This window comes from Gymnoscopelus microlampas, assembly GCF_963454915.1.
Source record: "Gymnoscopelus microlampas genome assembly, chromosome: 9".
Taxonomy (NCBI): domain Eukaryota; kingdom Metazoa; phylum Chordata; class Actinopteri; order Myctophiformes; family Myctophidae; genus Gymnoscopelus; species Gymnoscopelus microlampas.
Genome location: NC_139946.1, coordinates 26,311,591 through 26,330,933, shown reverse-complemented (window position 1 = coordinate 26,330,933; position 19,343 = coordinate 26,311,591). Strand labels below are relative to the sequence as shown.

The 19,343-nt window shown below is 42.8% G+C and overlaps 1 protein-coding gene across 2 annotated transcripts in view; it reads left to right on the top strand.

Moving 5' to 3' along the window:
* cyfip1 (cytoplasmic FMR1 interacting protein 1) overlaps positions 1–19,343 on the top strand; it is a 48,434-nt gene that overhangs the window by 11,308 nt on the left and 17,783 nt on the right. For both annotated transcript variants that reach the window (XM_084067652.1, XM_084067653.1), the window contains 12 exons: positions 1,532–1,713; positions 2,597–2,693; positions 3,695–3,823; positions 5,763–5,867; positions 7,593–7,684; positions 9,105–9,222; positions 13,952–14,074; positions 14,499–14,624; positions 15,077–15,243; positions 16,405–16,552; positions 17,594–17,747; positions 18,808–18,964. In XM_084067652.1, the coding sequence (XP_083923778.1) occupies positions 1,532–1,713; positions 2,597–2,693; positions 3,695–3,823; positions 5,763–5,867; positions 7,593–7,684; positions 9,105–9,222; positions 13,952–14,074; positions 14,499–14,624; positions 15,077–15,243; positions 16,405–16,552; positions 17,594–17,747; positions 18,808–18,964 (1,598 nt within the window). The remainder of the gene's footprint in view (positions 1–1,531; positions 1,714–2,596; positions 2,694–3,694; positions 3,824–5,762; positions 5,868–7,592; positions 7,685–9,104; positions 9,223–13,951; positions 14,075–14,498; positions 14,625–15,076; positions 15,244–16,404; positions 16,553–17,593; positions 17,748–18,807; positions 18,965–19,343) is intronic.

Below are 19,343 nucleotides of genomic sequence, written 5' to 3'. Positions count from 1 at the left end.
TAACATCTGTTGCACGGGGCGGTCCTGCCATTACGTTAGTTACTGTAGTTGCTGTGGAGCGACATAGTTCTCCAGAAGACACACACAAACATACACCATGTACAATGGACGAACTGAGCAGCAATATAGACATTCACCACACGAACGTGCATTGTTGACAAAGTGATTGCACAGCCGCTGCAGGCATGACAACCAGGTTAGCGTTAGCGACATGGCAGCTATCACAGCGCCCTGTCCGTCGTGCTGCAACTGCCTGTGATGGCTACAGCAGTAACAGCAATCTGTCTGCGATGCCATTGTCTGGAGACTGCTCTTAGCGTGACACGACCAATGAGAGTGAGCGCTGTAGTTGTTGCTAAGATACGGTGGCGTCTCTGCCCCATAGCTTGTAGATCTCTCACACATGATTGGCGTAGGCTGCGTTGCCAGGTCAGACTTTGTGTCTAAGCAATGGTCGGCTGATTTTGGCGCGCCTTTGGGCTCGTTTGCATTGTGCGCACGGCAGCGCTTGTTTAGCGTACGTCAGCGCGACGTGGCAACGGACGTGGCAACGTGAAAGGTGATTGGCTGGTGAAAAGAAACACCCGACGTTACACCAGAAATGGTGCCTGGAGAAAATGGTGACCAAAAAAAAAGTTTGGAAAAAAAGGAAAAAAACCCCGCAGCGGCTGCGTGCTGTTGTGGTGATGAGGTCGTGCGCACGGTAAACGGTACGAAGCTGCCTCCCCTTCCGTTTTGTCCGACATTTGGTGAGTAGAATTAATTATGTTGCGCGGTGGAAAAGGTGTATTGAGCAGTGAGATGTCCCCTACGCGAGGCGTAAATTCAGCGCGGCCGGCGTGGCGAGTCAGTTGGCGACATGTGGTCTGGCGGTGCGTTGTTTAGTCGATAATAGAGCTGTGGGGTGTGGACACCGAGGGTGCGGAAGTTGGTCGCCATTTATATAGTTAGATAGTGGCACATAGATGAATTGTGTCTTTAACCACTTAAGCTATATTTAATATTTTGGCTGTCACAATGCGACATGTTGTGAGCTTGAAGATGAGATATTTTCAAATTGTATTTATTTATTTTTAATTCTGAAAAGTTTTTAAAATGAGTTGAAATACAGTTTTATCTGGTTATGCTTGTTTTGTATGTCATGAATTCATTTCGTTTTACGATTTATTTATTTAGATTGACACAGACTTTTTTTGCACAATTTATTGATGATGTGTCTTTTTGGAGCAACATAATTTAGTCTTTTTTTAAATAATTTGATGCTGTTTGCAGAAGAAAAAAAGAGACAAATAAAGCAATCTTGAAATGCCCAAAATACAGACACCAAGGTTAATGTGGTTAAGGATTGGTGTTGTTCAAAGAAAATATCGAGAGATTGGAATAATAAAGTGATAACAATTCCCCTTGCCACCTCTATGCATTGGCACACATTAAATGAGTATTGACATTTGCATTGCATTACATTTACATAATATTACGTTGTCTGCGTGACACTCATTGGGCTTTACTTGTTCTCTTTTCTTTATTTCAGCGTACAGCGATCGATCGTTTCTGTGGGGAGGTGCGGCGTCTGTGTCATGCAGAGCGCAGGAAAGACTTTGTGTCGGAAGCCTACCTGCTCACGCTGGGGAAGTTCATCAACATGTTCGCCGTGCTGGACGAGCTGAAGAACATGAAGTGCAGCGTCAAGAACGACCACTCCGCCTACAAACGGTACGTAAACCAGAGCAAACCCTTTAAATCTGGAGAATTTGGGCCTGCTAGTTACTGGTTTGGTGCTACTGTATTAAGGGTTATTGCAGTGGTTATCAAACCTTTAATTTCAAGAACCCCCAAATGAATATGAATTTGCCGATTTGTGTTGTTCCAAATTCTTCAAGTGTGCCCTGGACCGCTGGCGTCGCAGTCCAGGCACCTAGGCTCGATATAGCCTGACAGCTCGTTGCGGCGGCCTTTGCTGCATGTCATTCCCCATCTCTCCCCCATTTCCTGTCAGCCTAACTGTCCTATCCATAAAGGCATGAAAGCCCAAAAATAAATCCTTTACATTTTTTTTTGCCGAAGCAGGAAAGAGTCATTTTTGTTTTAACAACCTTTCGCTTGACCTCACTTCAGAAAAGGTCAAGCCATCAGTTTGGTAAAAACCACACTCAATTCTTAAAAGTAGGGCAACAGATAAGTAGTATCCTTCAATTTGATTATAGGGAGTTTAGGCGACCTGTTTACCAGGGTGCACTTCAGTCCACTCATAACATAAAAAAAAAATCTGCTCAACTGAATGTTGGGGGCGAGGCAGATTTAGCAGGTCGTACACCTTTTTCCAACATTTATAAAACATATTTATTGTTTATGTGAATGCCAACTTATAACATAAGTACTGTCCACCTCCCCCCCCCCCCCCCACATTATTTGAATAGCCAGCATTTAAAACGATCCGTTGCCCTGCCTTTAATATCAAATTGACACTAGATGGCAGTAAGGGTTAGTAATATTCTCCAAGACCTTATGTGTTGTTCATGGTGCTTGACAATTCCTGGGTGCACCAACGTAGCATGCTTTCACAGAATGTCATTGGCCCCTCATGTGTTCCCTGCAGAGCGGCCCAGTTCCTCAGGAAGATGTCTGAACCGTCGTCCATCCAGGAGTCTCAGAACCTGTCCATGTTCCTGGCCAACCACAACAAAATCACTCAGGTTGGACTGAATACGTTGTGCATTCAACTGCTCACAAGAGGGTTTTTTCTTTCAAGATTTGTTCAAACATGTTTAAAAATAGCAGATGTACAAGCTCTCTGCACGGCACAAAGTGAATCGCTGTGAGCTTGTATATCTGTTATTTTTGAATAGCCAACGCTAGAATCTAAAATGCCACAGATGCTCCTCTGGTTTTAATGGGTAAAACATGGAAGAGTTCGGAAATAGTGCTTCATAGTATTTTAGGTTGTTAAATATAAATAACCACTCAAGCTCTGTATATATGTACTTCTTCGTACCACGAATATTGAAATGAGCTGATCTATAAACTCACAACACGTTGTGAAGCAACATGTTGTGAGCTTGTAGATCTTTTAAATGTTTTGCGATTTTTCACCCATAATTCTAGGTTGAAAGTGGTTAAAGAGTTAGGCCCGCCATTGTTTCCCATGTACTGACATTTGTTAGGGAAAATGTCATAACAGCTATGGAGTGTTAATCAATATAATGCCTAACAATGTATTGATATAGCAATATATTGATATTTTTTCGTTTTGTATTTGTTTGTTTTACAGCTAATGAATGAATACCATTTCTGATGAAGGGTTGTTTTACAAAATATCCTCAGGCGCTAGGACCCTGCAGCATTCCTTTTTCAGTGCTCCTTCCGTGTAGACAAACGCTATAATGAGCTACAAGGGGTGTCGCTAAAACAGACAACTAAAATGAATGTGATTAAAATGAATTAAAGAAATAACTTGCTTAATGTGTTTACCCAGCAGTCAAAAACATTACTTTTCATTTTATAATGTGGAAGTTTTACACAGCACATTTTAGAAAAATGTACATATATATATATCTAAATATATATATCTCTAAACTGATTATTCAATTACTGAAATCTTTGCTGAATTATCTCTCGTTCAATTATTAGGTTCATCATTTCACTCCACCTCATTGCCATTTTAATCTCGTTGAACCTTGTTCTCTGTTGCTTTCAGTCTTTGCAGCAGCAGTTGGAGGTGATCAATGGATATGATGATCTGCTGGCAGACATTGTCAACCTGTGTGTGGAGTACTATGAGAACAAGATGTTCCTCACGCCCGGTGAGAAACACATGCTGCTAAAGGTGAGCTCCCACCAAGCCAGTATGGATTGTTCATTAACCCATTCAATCCGGGAACGCATCTGTGTCATTTTTAGATTTCTTTGGCAATTCAAAACAGCAGATATACAAGATTTCTTTTGAAAATCTCTGAATATATATATTTTTTCCAGACCCGTACTCAGCGCTGATTAGTCGACGCAGTCAGCTGTGTAAAGCTTCATTTGTGCTTCGCCATATGGTGGTGTTGGTTGCGTATCGGAAATAGCAGACATACAAGCTCACAACGCGGCGCGTTGCGACGTGTTGTGAGCTTGTAGGTCTGATATTTTCAACGCGCAACACCATCGTACGAAGAATAGGCTGATCTATCGGATAACCACAGCGCACTGTCTGTCAGGCACAGCAGCAGCAGGCTGTTGGGAATGAACCCACACTGACATTGACAGATCGTGTTAAAAACTTTAAATGATTATGATAGGTTTTAATGGTTGTACCACTTTATCCAAATAATAATATTAATAATGGGCTTAAATGATAAAAGAGCGTAAAAACAGCATTTTCCCAACCGGCCATGGTGGCCGGTGATGTTTATAATTAACGGCCAATGAAACATTTTATCGGTCAATGGCCGATAAATACCGGCTAACAGAAACACCAATACAAACTCATTGCGTGGCACTCGGTGCCACGCAATGAGCTTGTACATCTGCTATTTTGGAATAGCCATAGTATAAAATAGTGGTGTAAGTGGTTACACCGATGCTTTCGCCGGTCTTAATGTGTTAATGAATCTGTTATGAACTGCCTCTCTGGCATCCGGATCCCTGCTGACTATTGACTGTTGAGTTTCGGTGCAGAAGAGTGGAAGCACACTACATATCGCTATCGTCAGGCATAAACCTCTTATCTCCATATTCTATGTTTTTTTTTCGTACATTAACGCCCTACTTGATCATACCACAGCGCCACACAAAAGCATCAAAAATTGCAGATCTACAAGCTTCGCGCCGCGTTTCGAGCTTGTTGATCTGCTATTTTTTAATTTGAATCCTGAAAACTAACAGTTTTGGACATGTGCGGTTTCCACCCGACACAAACGATATTTTGTTTTTTGGGGGGTTTTATGACCTCAATTACACCCAAAAAATTTGAACATTCAGTGGATTTTCTGTGGTCTGTGGTTTTCTGAATAATTAGGCTGAAAAGTAATCTGAGATTGGCCCTTGGGCAGTGAAGTCACAGGCCATTAATCCCGCCCACTCTCCTCCTCGCCCCTCCCCTATCCTTTCCTTTCCTTGGGGGGGGGGGCGGAGCAGAGGCGATGATTGACAGGCAAAATCCCTCAACAGCGACACCCGCAGGCAAAAAAAAACTTTTTTCATTGCAGTTGAAAAGGCGTTAGAAATGTGAGAGAAAAGCACCTGCCATGGATCAACAATTTTTTGTTAAAACCTTTTATACACGTTTATACACAAAGACTGTGTGTGTGGTAAAACTGAACGTCATGAAACCTTTAAGTACGATTTTGAGGTTCTTTTACTTTTACTTAATCTTTTGATACATTATACTTCTTCACCTCTACAATTATTTGACAACTTTAGTTAATAGTTACTTTGCAGATTTTGATTATTATTACAAAACATACATTAGCCACTTAAGTCCTATTTTATACTTATATTAGAAAATAGCTGATCTACAAGCTTACTATTTGTCACAAACACGCTGTGAGCTTCCATCTGCTATTTTTGAAAAATATTTATACATTTCTAAACTTGTGAAATGGGAAATGCAGCATAATGAGTCCTTTTATTTTTGTTGTGAATACTTATGCATTTCTACTCAAGTACATTTTTAATGCAGGACCTTTAGTTTGACATATTTCTACATTGTGGAATTGCAAATTTTTGTAAAAGTAAAAAATCTGACTACTTTTTCCACCACTGCTCTTCACCATTTCCAGGTAATGGGTTTCGGCTTGTACCTGATAGACGGAAGCCAGAGCAACATCTACAAATTGGACGCCAAGAAGAGAATTAATCTGACCAAGATCGACAAGTTTTTCAAGGTGTGTGGAGTAGCTTGTGTTTAATTTACAGTCCACTGTTGCTGCTGTGGGCCTTAATTTACAGTCGTTTTTCCCACAATGCGTCGCATCACGACGCCTATGTTTAAAAAAAAATATATGTATATGATTTTTATTCAGCATAGGTAATAGGGCAGTTATAGGAAGAACATATAGAGTACTTATGCATTTTCTTTTCTTTTCCAACATACAAATACAAACAATACTGTACAAACTATTCACACCCGACATAACATTTAACACCCAACATGGAGACAAGGATGGTACAATTAGCTTTGAGTTAACACTTAAGACTTGACACGAAACAACACACAATCTTCCACTCTATGAGGATTCTCCTCCGTGCCAGCAGTGTTAGAAAGGCAATACCATTCAGATTTTTTTTAAAATTATTAGTCAATTCTTTGGCCAGCACTCCAAACAGCAGTTACAGGGGTAAGTTATTATTAAACATTTGTACTAAGAGTCTAAATATGACAATGAACCCAGTACTTCTCCAATCGAGGACATGACCAAAACATATGGATTAAATGTGCCGGAGATGTATGACATTTGTCACAGCTATCATCCACACTAGGGTATATTCTAGACAGTTTGGTTTTGCTATAGTGAGAGCAGTGTAAAACTTTCAGTTTTATCAAGCATAGCCGAGCGCTCGAGGTACTACCATTCACTTGAAATAGGGATGGAAGGGGGTTTATACCCACATTAACCCTGGCTTCTCTATTGTAGGTATGTCATTGTAGGCAAAATTCTCAAAAATAGCGTAGGCCTATTAATTTATACTCTGTTGTATGGCAGTGTTGCTTGGAAAAGAACAGATCTATAAGACTTGCAGATCAGGTATTTTCACTATGTGACAAAGTATAAACAAGGCTTAAGGGGTTGAACTCTCAAAAATTCCATTCACTGAGTATACTCACATTTCTTATGTTTATTTATGAACCGCACCTAGATAAATGAACTCGGATTAGAGTGGTTCAGTATTCAGCCTCCACGTACTGTATGAAGGGTGATTTAGACTTTGTTGCATGCCGGTGTTGTGTACCGAACATAGTAGATCTACAAGCTCACAATGCGTTTTGCTGCGGCGCGTCGTGAGCTTCAAAATCTGCTATTTTCCAAATACTCCACGTTGTGTTTGAGTATTCTGAACAGGCATACACCCGAAAATCCTCTGGATATTCAAAAAGTCTGAAGCAGAACTGAAAAACAAACGCATTCCCAATCCCCTTACAACTGCCTAGAGATAAACGCTGAGCGACATATTCTTTTATGAATTGATTTTGCAAACCAAGTTTGCTTTTTTTTGCCCCTGAGCTGACCAAATAAGGGTCACGGAAGAAGGATATGGCTTTTCCTCTCATTTGAATTTCAGTCTGCTTGGCGAGAATATATTTTTTACCATAGCTCAGATGGAGAAAAATCTCAGTTTGAATAATGCCGTGCAACAAAACTGCACATGAACATTATTTAAAACATGAGATGTGCGTGGCTCTACAGTATGTCTTAAAACCATTGATCTTATCTACCCCAAAATGTACAATTAAAACAAATAATGCATTATATCTACATCCTGTTATAGAATGCAAAAACAATGGGGGTCAATATTTCTATGAACAGAGAATATTTGTTGCATCAAATGGAATAAACCATTGTTTCATTTTGTGTATAATGTAATGATGGCCATTCTCCTGTGATTTACAGCAACTCCAGGTAGTTCCGCTGTTTGGGGACATGCAGATTGAATTGTCCAGATACATCAAGACCAGCGCTCACTTTGAAGAGAACAAATCCAGGTGAGAGAGCAATGCGTGGTCAGGCAGGTTCTGTTCAACAGAGGGCATTCACTCATACTGTAGACGTCTAGGGGTGCAATAGTTAATTGAACTAATCGATTATCAAAAAAATGATTGATAAAAAGTATCGATTAATAATCGATTCCTATTTTATGCACGTCATTATAGGTATAAGTTAAAAAAAAATTTAAGTAGAAATTAATTGTGAAACTCTTCTTGATTATTTGATTAATCTGAAAAAGTAATCGACAGAATAATCGCTAAGAAAAAAATCGACCCTGTAGCTGTTCACCACTGAATAACTGTTGAATCCTATATGATTAATGTCCTTTGAATGTCGATTTAGCCAATTCAAACCTAGAAGCATGCAGTTCTTTCCCTCGCTTTGCCGTTTCCTTGAAGGCAAATGGATATAGTAACTATTTGAATAGAAGTGACCCCCCACTTACTATTTCTTTGTAATGCTTTCTTAAGTTAATTGCTTTCTTTCTTTCGCTGTTCATCTGAACCTTGGGAAATCATTTAAATCAATGCGTCTTTCAAATGCCAGCATATGGGTCTTCGTAGCTTAGAAACATTTTCTAAGAAACATCATGTTATTTCCAAAGCTGCTGAGAGATACAATAAGAACAACCCTGATGGTGTCAAATTCCAACATGCTCAGATCACACGTGTTTTAGATTACTTTAAAATGACCTTGGTATTACTTGCTTCTGTCTGCACAAAGCTTGTTTACTGTTGTTAACAGTTACGTTGTTTAGGAATTTAGCAGATGTTTTCAATTCAAAAAGTGCAAGGTAGGAGTAGGAGTATGTGCCATGAACCTTCACCAACTAAAGGGTGTGGTGGAGGAATTGGAGGTAGAAGAAAACTTAAGTATGTGCTTCAAAGTAATTGGGATAAAATCTGACATCTACAGTAAATATTAGTTTTATGGGCGACCACTGGCCTAGCGGTCCAGGCGCATACCACATATGCTGGTAATCCAGCTTGACAGCGTGTCGTGGATTCGACTCCCGATCCCGACGACCTTTTCTGTATGTCGGTGGCGCCTGTCAGCAGGGGGTGTTGACCAGGAGGAGTAGGACAGAGGCGCTACGTTCTCCTGGTGAGTGCTCCTCACTGGCAGGTGAGCTAGTAGGCTACCCTCTACACAGAAATGTGTAAAGAGGGTTAATAGGCGGCATAACTAGATTGGGAGGAAAAAGGGGGTAAGGATAATTGGCTACGGTTGTTGCTTCAATACAGGAACAAAGGATGGGCCTTGCCGTCCTACGAATTCCTATGATCTTTTCACCTCGTCTCCGAACCCCATATCCCATTTCCTCTCCTCCTCTCTGTGATTACTGTGAGAGTCATGACTGTTAATTGATTGGGTTTTCTGCTCTGTTTTCCCCCCTTCCTCTCTCTCGCTCTGCAGGTGGTCTTGTACGTCTAATTCCAGCAGCCCCCAGTACAATATCTGCGAACAGATGATTCAGATCCGGGAAGACCACATGCGCTTCATCTCAGAGCTGGCTCGCTATAGCAACAGTGAGGTCAGTGTGCTGTAGTGTGCATAGTCCCAACACCAGAGATCATGGCACTGAAATATCCCAGATTGAAATACACTGTTGAGGTTGTAAGCGGTGCATCGCATATCGTTGCTGTTGGGCAGAAACCTTGCCCTACTTCGTTATACAAGAGTGTCATGCAAAAGTAGAGAAAATGGCAGATCTACAAGCTCACAACACATCGCAAGCTTGTAGATCCATTTCCTGAAAATGTCACTTTTGAACATGCAAGGTTTCGACCCGACAGTGTTGGTATGCTCTCGCTCCTTAAACTCAGGTCGTGCCATCAGAATCATCTGAACAAACACCATAGGTTATGGGGACAGAAATGAAACCTGCCTTAAAATGCTGCCTTGTGCCTTCTCTTAATGATTTTCTATATTATGTCTCAGCCACAACTACTTTCAGCCCGCCGTCCCTATTTTGGCCATGTCATCATTGGTGAAAACGTCCCCAAATTTCCCAGCATTTCCCCAAACATTTTAAAAGGGTTCAGGGTTTCAGCCTTCTAAGTTTGAATTGTTGAAGTTTGCTTGGTTTGACCACAGTCATTCCCAGCTCACACAGAGTCAGACAATACTGTGTCTGCATCCCCTCTTTTGTCTGACCCCTGCACAGCATGAAACTGCTCTCTGTCTCTTGCTCCTCAATGCCTTTCACAGCTTGTTCTTTGCTATGAGCAAAAATACAGAGGAGGGACATTTTATTAGCCACTTAAGCCCTATATACTATATATTTGTACGATAAATAGCTAAGATATCCCAGGGACTATTTGGAGGGCATAGTAATGACTCTAGTAGTGTTTAATGTTAAGCCAGGATACTGTATATTTAACATTCACCAAATGTATTCATTGCAGTTAAAGTATAGTGGTATCAAAAAGGTTGAAGCTTAAATATGTTACCTACAGTATACCCTGTAGCCAAACTACAAGCTCATAACGCATCACAATGCAATGCGTTGTGAGCTCAATTTAGCCATTTTATCTATTAGTCACTAGAGTTTCGGGGGGCTACGCCCCCCTCAACCCCAGCCGCGCACGGGGCCCAGCCGTGTGTATATTGGGGGACCCAAATCGCCGGAGTGAAACTGTGGAAAATTGTTTTTGAAAAAGGAAAAAATTTGAAGAAATAATATTTGTTATGTTTCAGGGGGTCCACAGGGGGTCCGCGGACCCCCTGATGGTCCACTGACCCCCTGTGGAGTGTTGGGACGCGCGGGGACACCCCTGGAACATTGCGGACCATTTTTTTTTTTTTTTTTTTTTCATGAAGGTGGTTGCTTGTTTCTGGCGCAGGCTGTGCAAACCTGGCAACCCAGCGCATGCTGCCGCACGTTTAAGTGGCGTAGCGTCATGAGGGTCAGTGGGGCCGTGGCTCGGTCAGTGAAGACCCTGTAGTGCGGATGATATGTGGCATAGAGGGGCAGATTGTAAATCCACAGAGGAAACATCCGTGGGCTACCATTGGTTCAGCGATGTGTGCGGTCGCCCTGCGGCCCCTCCTCCTCCACCAATGTGCAGTATTGAGAGCCCTGACGTCAGAACAATTGGAGCGATGGGCACTGCACTGTGGTTGGTTAGGGTACACCTAGGGCCCAGGTAGAACCCAGTTAAAGCCTGCATGGGCAAACCCAGTTAGGACCCGCCTTGGTCCCACATAAACATGGCTAGTTGGGGCCCACCTAAGGGCCAGGTAGAAGCTACTTATAGCCTGCATGGGCATCGCAGTTGGGACTGAAGTGGATGCCGCTGACATAGCTGACATGGGGTCCATATGGTTTAGCCCACCTTGAAACCATATGGGAACTACGCTGGCATGCTGGCTGTAATGCAAACGCTGCATCATACCTGCAGTGTGTAGTTTGATGTTGTGTGTGTAGCAGATATACCTGCAGTGTGTAGATCAATGTCCATAGGAAAGTCAATGGCCAGCAGTGTTTTTTTTCCCCAGCAGAGTTTCTAGTGTGTCTGTGTCTCTCTGGAAGAGGTTGCACATGAACTCTGCAGCCGCACTGAGGCACTCCAACACAAACACTCTGACATTAAGCTGCTTCACACAACAAACATCAGCACCACGCTGCTGTTTGTCCAAAAGACACAATATCTGCTCTCCCACCAACGTCATGTGTTCATTTATCGACAGCCGTACAGACTCCTTTTGACACATTTTACGTCGTTTATCCAGCTCTCACTGACTCTCCACATCGGGCTGTTATTTTGCTGCGATCAAGTCAACGATGTGAGAGATTAGCTATCACAGACGGACGGACAGGGGGTGAAACATAGTGTTGCGCCATGCCTTTCGGCCTGGCGGAGACAATAAAAAACCGAAAGTAAAGGAAATGGCCATTTCTGCAACAGAAGTAGTCAATAAACTATGCTATGAAAACATGGGCCACATTGGCAAAGAATGTAAGAAAGAGGCAATCATGTAGAAAATAGCCGATCTCCAAGCTTACAAAGCCTCTGAACGTGAGGCGTTTCGAGCTTGTAGATCGGCTATTTTCACAATATTTACTTGTGGAACGGAGTCAAACAGAATGGGGGGGTCCCAGATCAAGTACGTGTATTTGGGGGGGGGGGGGGGGGGGGGGGGGCGGCGTGAAAGGGTTGATAAACACTGCTCTAATCGGAGCGAAATTATCTGAAATTACTACATGACCATAATGCAGCCTAACATCTGTTGCACGGGGCGGTCCTGCCATTACGTTAGTTACTGTAGTTGCTGTGGAGCGACATAGTTCTCCAGAAGACACACACAAACATACACCATGTACAATGGACGAACTGAGCAGCAATATAGACATTCACCACACGAACGTGCATTGTTGACAAAGTGATTGCACAGCCGCTGCAGGCATGACAACCAGGTTAGCGTTAGCGACATGGCAGCTATCACAGCGCCCTGTCCGTCGTGCTGCAACTGCCTGTGATGGCTACAGCAGTAACAGCAATCTGTCTGCGATGCCATTGTCTGGAGACTGCTCTTAGCGTGACACGACCAATGAGAGTGAGCGCTGTAGTTGTTGCTAAGATACGGTGGCGTCTCTGCCCCATAGCTTGTAGATCTCTCACACATGATTGGCGTAGGCTGCGTTGCCAGGTCAGACTTTGTGTCTAAGCAATGGTCGGCTGATTTTGGCGCGCCTTTGGGCTCGTTTGCATTGTGCGCACGGCAGCGCTTGTTTAGCGTACGTCAGCGCGACGTGGCAACGGACGTGGCAACGTGAAAGGTGATTGGCTGGTGAAAAGAAACACCCGACGTTACACCAGAAATGGTGCCTGGAGAAAATGGTGACCAAAAAAAAAGTTTGGAAAAAAAGGAAAAAAACCCCGCAGCGGCTGCGTGCTGTTGTGGTGATGAGGTCGTGCGCACGGTAAACGGTACGAAGCTGCCTCCCCTTCCGTTTTGTCCGACATTTGGTGAGTAGAATTAATTATGTTGCGCGGTGGAAAAGGTGTATTGAGCAGTGAGATGTCCCCTACGCGAGGCGTAAATTCAGCGCGGCCGGCGTGGCGAGTCAGTTGGCGACATGTGGTCTGGCGGTGCGTTGTTTAGTCGATAATAGAGCTGTGGGGTGTGGACACCGAGGGTGCGGAAGTTGGTCGCCATTTATATAGTTAGATACAGCAAAGTATATAGGGCTTAAGTGGTTATGGGTCATCTCTGTGTGTGTGTGTGTGTGTGTGTGTGTGTGTGTGTGTGTGTGTGTGTGTGTGTGTGTGTGTGTGTGTGTGTGTGTGTGTGTGTGTGTGTGTGTGTGTGTGTGTGTGTGTGTGTGTGTGTGTGTGTGTGTGTGTGTGTGTGTGTGTGTGTGTTCGAGCCACGATTTAATCGTCTATTCAGCAGAGATCTTGTCACTGTGGATTTCCCTGGGTCACAATACAATGTGATTTGTATGGAAATTTTCCATGACTGCAGTGATGGGCTCGTCTGAGGCAGTACAAGCAGAAACCTCTACAGTGCCAAATAAGAAAAGCAGTCTCCACGACGCTCACTCTATGTGACAACGATGTCGTTTCTTTTAATTTGTTGCAGTCTACAGCGCAAAATCTGAGGTGTTGATTGAACTCTTTGACAGTGTAAGAAATCAACCCTCGCTGGTTCAGAGTTAAATTAATCTCTTGGATTTCACTGGGGCTGTGATGAATAATGCATCTGTTTTACAATGTGACTTACATAGCCCTGAATTGTCTCATGATTAGCATGCATCTCTACTTGCTGTAGCCTTCCCTTCCGGCTACACTACATCATTATGTCTCTGGCTGGTGTCATGCTTAAAGCATGACATCAGCTGCAGTCCATAACTTTTCATGTCCTACCTGGTATTTGAAACAGGTTCCCCAATGCGAGCGGCAAACTGTGTACTGCTGAGTTAATAATTGAAAGCCTGTTTGGGCAGAGGATATATTGCATTTTGAGCTTCATGCAATACCCCTTCTCGACCACAGGCTATACATTTCTCAATAGAAGACCAGCTATACCAACTACAACCACTGCATGTGTGTTGTGAGCTTGTAGATAAGCCAAAGAGCTTACGTTTCGTATTTATCTATCAAAAAAGTTAAAGCTTCTGAAACAGAAACTAATCAAATCTAAGTTTTTCCAAAAAACATTGGTAATTGGTGGTTTAGGACTCCCAAAATCGGGATTGGCATCGGACACCTGCATTGTTCGGGCTGTAATCTATCTCTCTCTCTCTCTTTATGAAGGTGGTGACAGGATCAGGCCGTCAGGAGGCCCAGAAGACAGACTCTGAGTACAGGAAGCTGTTTGACTTGGCCCTGCAGGGCATGCAGCTACTGTCCCAGTGGAGCGCTCATGTCATGGAAGTGGTGAGGATTAGTTTGATCTTTTTTACGACATAGGTATCTGCAATTATGCAGCTGTTGTGTCTCAGTTACAGTATTGTCATTATAGGTAAAAAAAAAAACTAAAGTAAACAATGTTCAAAAATAGCGTAGCTACAAGCTCAAGGCAGTGGATTCAGTAATTGAGATAATAAATGGTCTCAAAGGCAATGTTCAATATCTGCAAAAAACTGCTAGCACTCAAAAAAGTGTCCTTCGGGTACTTTTATTCAGATCAGACACATTTCGGCTGAGGAAGGCTTCGGCAGAAAAATCTTCAGGGGCTTGTAGATCAGCTATTTTCTATAAAATAAAGCTAAAACAATGTGACCTTTCTACTTGAAGGAATAGTTATCTTCCTGATTGCTGGATGTTCATATCTTGACGGTTTGCTCTTTCTCCTGCGAAGTACTCCTGGAAACTGGTGCATCCGACCGACAAGTACTCCAACAAGGAGTGTCCGGACAACGCAGAGGAATACGAGAGAGCAACCAGATACAACTACACCAGCGAGGAGAAGTTCGCCCTCGTGGAGGTCAGTCAAGTCAAAATAACATTGGTCTCTATGTACAGACGAGCACACTGAGCAGCGGAGCTCGCCTCGTTGTCTGCAATTACTAAAGAGACGTTTATGTTTTGTTTTCGCTTATGGGCCATTTCATGGAAGCTCTATCGGTGATAAAAAGCAGAATGATTAAACTGGTTTTCAGTGCTCTCTCTCCAAACACCTCGTGAGGAGGGGAGGCTCCACCCGTCGAAAATAGAAGCATCATCAACACGTCCACAAGCTAAAAGTAAATTCACTGGACAATCATCGCGTCCATTCAAAATCGCACATTACCCGGACTTTAAGTCAAGGGTCCTGCCCATATAAAATCTGTTGCATGTCCGATCCTACTGATCTGTAATGTTGCGTTCATATAGTAATATATACACTCCATTTGGAACTCTTGCCACAGATTGAATAAATGTTGCCGCCCCTTGCAGGTGATGGCCATGATCAAAGGTCTGCAGGTGTTGATGGGACGCATGGAGAGCGTCTTCAACCACGCCATCCGCCACACCATCTACTCGGCTCTGCAGGACTTCGCTCAGATCACGCTGCGGGACCCCCTGCGCCAAGCCATCAAAAAGAAGAAGAACGTCACCCAGAGGTGTGTGAAAATAGAGTAAATGATGTACCAGACAGTGTGAAAATGGACTGGTATGATTAGTCATTTCCTTTCTCTACTGAGAGTGAGAGATGTAGGTGGGTAGTTCTCAGATAGAAAATGGAAAGCGTGTAACATTTTAGATTAGAACTCCCATTTCTCTACGTCATAAAGCGGCAAACAGAGCAGCATGATTCGCAATCTGTGAAATGGAACACCATTATTGTGCGTTTGTGGGATATCCTTGAAAGACGCAGTTCTGTTTTATAAACTGCATTGGCCGTGTTCCTCTGAAGTCTCTCTCTGTATTATATAATGGATGGCCTCCCGCTGAGCTGCTGCAGCTAAACATGATCTGTAGCACTACGAATTTCCTGTATTACATTTCCACACCCACGATCCACCTAGGAACCTGTTTAAGACAACAGCTATGCCAGTTCCTTTGGCCAAGCATCCTTATAGAGAACAAGTGGTTATTATTTTATCTCCATGGCTCTACTACTGTACACCGACTCCCCAATTGCAGTATACAATTATTCATGATTATTATTTATTTTCTATGTGTATGATTTGACTATATACTGTACTGTAGTATATACTATATTGGTACTGTCAGGCAGTGATCTTGTTTTTCCATATTTAAACTTTTTATGTTTTTTCGTAAATGAAGGCCCTACTTCGTTACACGTGTGTGTGTGTGTGTGTGTGTGAAAGAAAACGGGTTCGCTTCCTCTGAATGCCTTTGTTTGTTTAGGCAGTGGGTGCTCAGCTATACATATAACTTAAATCAAATGTGGAAAAAAGTGGAAAAAGCGGCAGATTAAAACGTTTTTAATCTGCTCTGAGGAAGGCTGAGGCCGAAACGCGTAAGCGTTCTCGATAAAATGAGAGATTGTCTCTGAGCCAGTCTTGCATTGTTTACTTGCCGCTTTTTCCACTTGGTGGTATTTCATTATATATATAATGTGTGTGTGTGTGTGTGTGTGTATATATATACACACACACACACACACACACACACACACACACACACACACACACACACACACACACACACACACACACACACACACACACACACACTTACTTTGTGTGTGTATGGATACAGTATACTGTACAGTATATAAGAAAATATATAAAGTAAACTTTTGTATGCCATTCCAGTGTTCTTCAGGCCATCAGAAAGACCATTTGTGACTGGGAGGCAGGTCGTGAGCCACACAATGACCCTGCCCTCCGTGGGGAGAAAGACCCAAAGGGGGGCTTTGATATCAAGGTCCCCCGGCGCGCCGTGGGACCCTCCAGCACACAGGTCTCAATATGCCTTTATTGTCGGGGGTGATTGAAGCTTTATGCAGTGCAACTGTGCTATACTACCTAATGTGTAATTTATACTGTCCCATGGCGAAAATAGCTGCTCAACAAGCTCACAACGCATGGGTTGTCGGTGCAGGACACATCATACAACAATGGGTAAATTAGGCTTTAGCCTTTGTTTGTGGTCTCGCACATGCAGAGAGAAGTCACAAATATGGTACTTTTATGTGAGATTAGATTAGTCAAAAGTTCAATCCTCTCTGCACGGGGAGAGAGAATGCTCACTTACGAGGCTATGACCCGGCCTTCATATGCCGACCACAACCCGCACAGCTTGAGAGCAATCTCCAATAACCTTCACACTCGAGGCTGTTCTAAGATTGCTCGTACTGCACTCTTTGTATGTCATCAATAATTTTCATGACTATTGTTAATAAACCCTACTTCTCACCTCACCACGTCCTTAAGCCCTGATTAATTGCGCGCCGGTGTTCTGCGCCGAAAGTAGCTTATCTTTCTATAAGCGTGTGATGCGACACGTATCTGCTAATTGAGGCATGTGACAGCGGCTCTCAAGTAAGTATAAATTAAGCATTACATCTATAATTGAAGCATATGCGGAGCTTTAATTATAATCCCTTTTTATCTGCATGTTGTGCATCGTTATCTCGCAGTGCATCTCCCATGTGACAAAAACCCACAGCATTATCAGATTAGTCTTCATTTGAAAAAACGAATCCCTGTTTCCAGGTTCTGTGCAATAAAACCAGCAAAACGGCCACCATCTGTGTTTACTTAACCTGGATGGATACGTTTTTACTACCCCAGGCATTGAGAGGAGTAAACTAATTTAAACCCTCAATTGACTTTTGTTAAACGGCTGCTTTTCCACCATGGTGAACCGAAGGGTTTTTTGTTACAGACAGTTGGAAAATTTTGCTCTGCCTTCCACTAGTGTATTGATGAAATGTAGCTGGACATGTTGAACATGTTGAAAACTGCTTGTCTTTGGTAATCAATTTTCCTGTAAATGTAGCTCTACATGGTGAGAACGATGCTGGAGTCCCTCGTTGCTGACAAGAGTGGTTCCAAGAAGACACTGCGTAGCACCATGGAAGGCCCCACCATCCTGGACATCGAGAAGTTCCACCGCGAGTCCTTCTTCTATACACACCTGCTGAACTTCAGCGGTGAGAGACTGTGTGTCCTTGGACACCTGTTATGAAATGACTGCACTGTCTGTGGGAAGATCTCTCTTTCAGCTCTCCTGGTCGAAGGCAGTGTACCTGAACATTTGTAAACAGTGTCGGAAAGTAATGAGAGTAAAGTAAATTGTATTATTAGTAATATTATTACTTTTTTCCAGTAACAAGCACTACGTTATAACAAATTACTTTCACGTTTTGAGTAATAATATTACAGTTTCTATTTTCCCAAAAGTAACTAATTACTATTTTCAGGAGCCTTGGTGGAAAACGTAATTTGCGTGTTATTTACTTTCATTCCGTGATGGTGTGTTTTTGTCGGTCGGTACCCAGCTAGGCAGTCTGGGATCAAGTTGCTTTGCAGGCTGCTGGTCCGGTCTGAGTCCAGAGTGGATATGGAAGCCATGCATGTATGTGTGCGTGCAAATTATCAGATACGGAAGGGCAGGCCCTAAACCGGATCAAACTGGTTCAGACCCGCGAGTTCGTCTGAGAGATGAAAACACTGCCAGTGTAGGCTGCAGATAAGACTGCTAGTGTTGTACATGAAAAGACATAATTTTGAGTTGAAAGGATTTAATTACTAATTGTGTGGTGTGTAAAGGAAAAGTAAAGTAATGAGTAGCGTAACAAGTTACAAGGCAGGGAGTATTAAGTAAAGCAATATTATCTTTGAAACGAGTGATAAATAGTATATAACTTAGATACGAGCCCAACACTGTTTATAAAAATGCTCATTTTATCATTGGTAAAGAAATTAAATCATATCAAACGGACATAGTGGATTTATAATAGTTCCAAACTATAATGTAATATTTAGGATTTTGTACGTTTTGTGACAACAGTGAATCAGTCTGTATCGTTGGATTGAACACTGGTTCTCTCTGGTTCCTTGTACACTCCCGAGAGGGTACAAATGGAACCAAATGGATCCGTAAGGTACATTTGGTTCCATTATGAGTTATGGGGGTCCTTGAAATGAAAAGGTTTGAGAACCACTGGGACAGAAGATCAACTGGTCTTTGTGTTTTTCTTCCCAACCCAGAGACCCTGCAGCAGTGCTGCGACCTCTCCCAGCTGTGGTTCAGGGAGTTCTTCCTGGAGCTGACCATGGGCCGCAGGATCCAGTTCCCTATCGAGATGTCCATGCCCTGGATACTGACCGACCACATCCTGGAGAGTAGGGAGTCCTCCATGATGGAGTGAGTGCATATCGTCACTGTCGGGTGGAAATCTCATATTTCCAGTATAATAGCTTTTCACGAAATGGGAAAAGGATTATCTGTGTTCCAATGGATCCAATGTAGTTTACTCACAAGTGCTTGTTATTACTTTTAATTGGTTCAGTATTTATAAAAGCCTGAAGATCTGTTGATCGAACCGTTGAGCGCAATGAAAGCACCAGAGCTTATTCAACCAGTGTGTAGAATAGATTTTTTCTTCATGTTGAACTGTTATTTGTCCTGCCCTTGGACACTCAAGCACCACCTTTTCCCACATACCTCGAAGGCTACTTACTTGCAGCTTCAACCCATTAAGACCTGAGGCAGATTCTACAAATGTCTTCTAAATCCTAACAGT